We start from the raw sequence: 6,000 nt of genomic DNA on the forward strand, positions 1-6,000 counted from the left end.
CTCCCCACAGGGCTCCAGCGGGACCCCTCAGACGAGCAGGATGCCAGTCCCCATGAGTTCCAAGAACAGACCTGGAAGCCTGGACAAACCTGGCAAGCAGTCCAAACTGCAGGATCCCCGCCAATACCGCCAGGTAGTTTTACCTTAAACCCACTTTTGGATGGACACTCTTGCGCTTAAGAGAAGCAACTCACTGACTTAGTTCATACCAAATATTGCATTTTTTCTTTGTTAAGATACGGTTTATCTAGACATCCTGGATTTGGGGGCATGAAGAGAGAGTCTCAAAGCCTTTGTTGAACTTCTCACCACGCTTTTGCATGCGCGCAATAAAACATCTTTCACTGTGTGACTCCAAAGTTGACCTGTAAAAACAAGGTGGCAGGCCAGGTGGCTTTCCTTGGGGGAGTGTAGTGGATCATCAGGACACCTAGGGAAAAGCAAGAGAAAGGCTGCCCTGAAAGTCACCAGTGCTAATGTGTGTGTGGACTGCATCGCACTAGAGGCCCATTAACCATCATGGTGCCCCGCCCCCACCCCAGTAACAGCCCCCGCATGCCCCCCGCCCCCCGAACCCAGAGATGGTAGGAGAATGGTGTGCCTGTTCTCCAAGCGCTCTTCTTCCTTCCTCCCTGTTCTGTACATCCTCCGCCCGGCGCTTGGGGGGTTTCTACCAGGCCCAGTACAGCATGACAAGACTTAGCTCAGGCCTTGAACTGGTTTAAGTTTGGTTTGGTGTCTTTAATTTAATGATCCTCAGAAGGGCTGTGTTGCCAGAGCCTGTGGACTGATGGTGTTACCAGCTTTCTGACAAACTGTCTCCCGCCATCTTTGTTTGCAGGCTAATGGAAGTGCTAAGAAAGCTGGTGGGGACTGTAAGCCTACTTTCCCCTCCTTACCTGCTTCTAAGATTCCAGCCCTTTCTCCCAGCTCTGGGAAAAGCGGTTCTCTGCCTTCTTCTAGTGGTGACGGCCCTAACTTCCCTAATCCGCCTGCTACTAAACCATCGGTTCCTTCTAACCCTCTCAGCCCCCAAACAGGACGACCTGCTCCCTCCGCCTCCCTGATCCCCTCTGTCTCTAATGGCTCCTTAAAGTTTCAGAGCCCCACTCATACAGGTAAAGGTCACCATCTGTCATTCTCACTGCAGACTCAAAATGGCCGAGCAGCCCCTCCTTCCTTCTCCTCCTCCCCGCCCTCCCCTGCCTCCCCCACTTCACTGAATCAAGGTGCAAAGAGCATCAGGAGCAGCCACACTCCTAGCCTCACCAGCTACAAGGCACAGAACGGAAGTTCAAGCAAAGCCACCCCATCCACAGCAAAGGAAACCTCTTAAAGGCCAAATCCAATTAAACACAAGTTGGAGTTACATTTAATAAAAAAAAATTTTTTTAACAGTCTTACTGTTTTCACAAGAGAATGTAACATATTGCTGTACTTTGAGGCTTAATGCAAAGTATGTGCTAAATACTGGATTAATAGACTTCAGTAAAGCTTTTTTTTTTTTTTTTTTTTTACTTTGTTGCTGTTCTATTACATAGTATTTACTGTCTCTATTCAGTACCTGTTAAATGAAGCAAGCATGTGTTACCAAAAAGGAGAGTATGGCAAGAGAGAAGGGTGTGTGTGAGACAGGAAAATAAAAAATGTATTAAGCATGTAAAACATGTATGATTCCAGAATTTTAGTATGTTTTGTATAAAAATATTTTTCATTACGGAGACTAGAAGTGAACAGAGAAATACACAAGTGTGACTATACAAATTGTAAAACAGATACTATTATATTTCCTTTTATTTTAGTGTTATTTAGCTTTATTACAGATTTCTATTTTTGTCAAAACTTCATGGTTCCTTTCGAGATCTTTTTTGCCAAAACATTTTGATACTATAGCATTGTACATTTGAAAGTAGCGTGCTAGACAAGAAGCCAATGAACTTCTACACAAGCCGACACAGAGGCACATGTAGAAGGCAATTATCAACCCTACTGCACTGCCATAAAAATTATGTATAATAATTTGCCAGCCCAAGCAAGCTAGTTCTGCTTTTCTTTCTTTTCAACATGTTGGGATTCTCTAGTTGTTTTCTTTGCAGTATCTAAATCCTCCCTTTGTTTTCTGAGACCTGGTAACCCACACTACTGCATTGTGGATTTTAAAATGTACACTTCTGTACGGTTCTGTAAACTGATCAATTTTTGTAAATATATAAATAGACACCAAAAATACTGTATGTGACAGCACATAGAGTAGTTTTCCCACACCAAAGTTCATTTTTATGCATGCTTTAAACATCTATCTTGGGATGGGCAGAAATGGGACTTCCCGAACATTTTTAACAAGCAACAAGTTTGCACAGCTAGAGTGTTTTTGTAAATAAGTGTATTTGTATAACACAGTCATGTAATATACAGAACTATGAGCAGAGACTTTGCAAAACTAAATAAAGGGCTGCATGCTTACTATTTTTTGTACCTTGTCCCTATAACTACTTCCTAGTCAAAGAACAAACGTAACTGTTACCAAGTTAAATGCTTTTGGCTTTGAGGGCATGATAAGAAAACATGTAACCAGATGCAGATGGGTTTTCTGAAAGCTCTGGGGCAGTGCATGGTGAGTTTCTGAGAAATTCATTACAAATATAGTGCCTTCCCATGAAACCTCCACCTTCTTTGTGGCTTAGCAAGGGTTAACTGACAGCAAGCAAACCAGGATAGAGTGTCTACCACCCTCCTTTCCTAGATGGACTCTTACTAACTTTTGCTTCTTCATCTCCAGTAGAAGTAAAGTAGAAATAAAATGCCTTTATCACTAAGATTTTGGTTTTTTGAGTTCTCAATTTTAAATGAGATCACTGGTCTAGAGGGAAATATTCTCACTAACATTACCCTATTATGTATTCATTTTAAATATCAGCAGAAAAACTAGTGAAAATAATACCAAGATTATGAACTGACTACAAGAAGTCTCATGGACTTGCTTATCATTATTTTTTGACCCTCCACCCCCAATATTTAACTTGGTTTGGTGCTAAATATAAATGTTACTATTGCTTTAGCACCTGATTATTAATGTTCTCAGACTTTAGGTTTACTGAGCTGGGATGCCTTCACCAGAAATGTTAGTACATCTCTACTAAGTAGTCATTGTAATCACATGTTTCAGGGTGCACTCAGGGCAGGCATCTTTTTTGTCCACTTTTAATGCAACACAACTGACACAATATGCATATTGCTGCATGAGGTGTGCAGTGTAATGATCTGACTTACATATGTCATGAGATGATGACCACACTAGATTTAGTGTCCAGAGACAACATACAGATGACCAAGAGGCACATGGAAAGATGCTCAACATCAGTAATAATTAGAGAAATGCAAATCAAAACTACAATGACATACCACCTCACCATGGTCAGAATGGCCATCACTTAAAAGTCTACAAATAACAAATGCTGGAGAGAGTGTGGAGAAAAGTGAACCCCTCTTACACTGTTGGTGGGAATGCACACTGGTGCAGCCAATGTGCAAAACAGTACAGTGTTTCCTCCGAAAACTAAAAATAGAATTATCATAAGATCCAGCAAGCCCACTCCTGGGCACATACCCAGATAAAATTATAATTTGCAAAGATATACTCACCCCTATGTTCATAGCAGCACTACTGACAAAAGCCAAGGCATGGAAGCGACCTAAATGTGCACTGACAGAGTCGAGAAGACGGGGCACATGTGCAGAGTGGGACATCACTCAGTCCCCAGAAGGAATGAAGTAATGTCATTTGCAGCAACAGGGGTAGACCTAGAGACCCCATACTAAGCGAAACACAAATACCATGTACATCACATATATGTGGCATCTGAAATGTAACAGGAATGAACACACCTATGAAAAAACAGACTCAAACACAGAACAGGCTTGCGGTTGCCAAGGGGGAGGGATGAATGGGGGGCTTGGGCTCAGCAGAGGCACGCTGTTATATACAGGACCATCAGTAAGGTCCTCCTGTATAGCACAGGGAACTACATGCAATATCCTGTGACAAACCATCATGGAAAGGGTAAGAAAAAGAATACGTATGTATATGTGTAACCGAGTCACTTTGTTGTACAACAGAAATTAACACAATATTGTAAATCAACTTCAATAAAATTTTTTATAAATTAAAAAGAAATAAGTTTAGTGAACATCCATCATCTCATATAGATACAAAATTAAAGCAATAAAAAGAAAGTCATTATCTTGTACTTTGTAAGTATAAAGACCTCCAACATTTTAATCATGCCACATAATCTCAACAACTATGTTATATAAATTATAATGTATATGTTACAATGTATATTGAAAATATATACACAAACTAGCTGTTCATGTCAGCTTATTTGCTCTTGTGCATGGACAAGCTGAGAATTCTTTGTGAGCCGCTAAACACAGTTTCCAGTTGGAACGTCAGACTTCACAGAGCCCTAGCCAAGATGCACAGGTGATGGTCAGCATCAGCCAATGTAATGAAGGCTGAAGCGCTGCCTGCCTGCTCAGGAAATTGGAGGGGAAACTACTATACCTGAAGGGATTGAACCCAGGTGCCCAGAGCTCCCTTCACAAAAGGGCACCTTGGTTCCTTTAACTGAGGGAATGATGTCAGGTAGGGTGAGCTCTCAGATTTTGTTAAACCACTACTAACAGATTCTCACTCAGTTCAGTGGCTCAGTCATGTCCGACTCTTTGCGACCCCATGGACTGCAGCACTCCAGGCCTCCATGTCCATCACCAACTCCCAGAGCCTACTCAAGCTCATGTCCACCACGTCGGTGATGCCATCCAACTGTCTCATCCTCTGTCATCCCCTTCTCCTCCTGCCTTCAGTCTTTCCCAGCATCACAGTCTTTTCAAATGAGTCAGTTCTTTACATCAGGTGGCCAAAGTACTGGAGTTTCAGCTTCAGCATCAGTCCTTCCAATGAACACCCAGGACAGATCTCCGTTAGGATGGACTGGTTGGATCTCATTGCAGTCCAAGGGACTCTCAAGAGTCTTCTCCAATGCCACAGTTCAAAAGCATCAATTCTTCAGCACTCAGCTTTCTTTATAATCCAGCTCTTACACCCATACATGACCACCATATGGAAAAAACATAGCCTCGACTAGATGGACCTTTGTTGGTAATGTCTGCTTTTTAATATGCTGTCTAGGTTGGTCATAGCTTTTCTTCCAAGGAGCAAGTGTCTTAATTTCATGGCTGCAGTCACCATCTGCAGTGATTTTGGAGCCCCCCAAAATAGTCTGTCACTGTTTCCATTGTTTCCTGATATATTTGCCATGAAGTGATGCGACCAAATGCCATGATCTTAAATTTTCTTTTAAACTCATCATTCAACCAACTGGCTGCACCTGAAAAAAGATTCTTAAAAATAAACCATGGGGGCTTCTCAGATTCTGTCAATAACCAATCCATCAACCAGGTCACTTGCTGGCTATGCAACCTGGGGCTTGTCTTGGCTTCCTTGTCTCTTACTAGAAAATAGTAATGGAGTCTACCTCACAGGGACACTGCTGAGGTTAAACATGACGTAGTAATGAAAACTCTTAGGACAGAGCCTGACATATAGCACACTCAATGAAGATTAGTTGGGGCCGGTGTCTTTGTCACTGCTACAATCATGACTAGAAACTTCCCTTAAAAACTGTCTGTCTGGCTAGGGGGGGGGGTGGGGCACAAAAGCGGGCAGGCAGGGAGTAAGACACGTCTCACTGGCTGGAGGAGTCTAGAAGAATGACCATATGGTGGCAGTGAGGGCATTGAGCCCTCGCTGATACAATATAGAACTTTTAATAGTGTCTCAGCACTAAAGACGCCGCTTTTATTTTAATACTGCTTGAGGCTGAACTTCTTTCCAAAATAAATACATATTTCTAAACAGACTAGGAGCCAAGCCAAGGCCCTCCAATTGTGGTTACAGAAAAGTCCTTGGTGAGACCTATTTTGCATTTTTTTCAAGCC

General features: G+C 42.3%; 1 protein-coding gene across 13 annotated transcripts in view; it reads left to right on the forward strand.

Annotated features, from left to right (window-relative positions):
- Positions 1 to 2,466, forward strand: part of KIAA1217 (KIAA1217 ortholog) — a 346,126-nt gene extending 343,660 nt beyond the window's left edge. For all 13 annotated transcript variants that reach the window (XM_065921090.1, XM_065921092.1, XM_065921091.1 and 10 more), the window contains 2 exons: positions 11 to 133; positions 842 to 2,466. In XM_065921090.1, coding sequence (XP_065777162.1) covers positions 11 to 133; positions 842 to 1,336 — 618 coding nt within the window. In that variant the 3' untranslated portion in view covers positions 1,337 to 2,466. The remainder of the gene's footprint in view (positions 1 to 10; positions 134 to 841) is intronic.
- Positions 2,467 to 6,000: the final 3,534 nt, after the last annotated feature.

This window comes from Muntiacus reevesi, chromosome 2, assembly GCF_963930625.1.
Source record: "Muntiacus reevesi chromosome 2, mMunRee1.1, whole genome shotgun sequence".
NCBI classification, from domain to species: domain Eukaryota; kingdom Metazoa; phylum Chordata; class Mammalia; order Artiodactyla; family Cervidae; genus Muntiacus; species Muntiacus reevesi.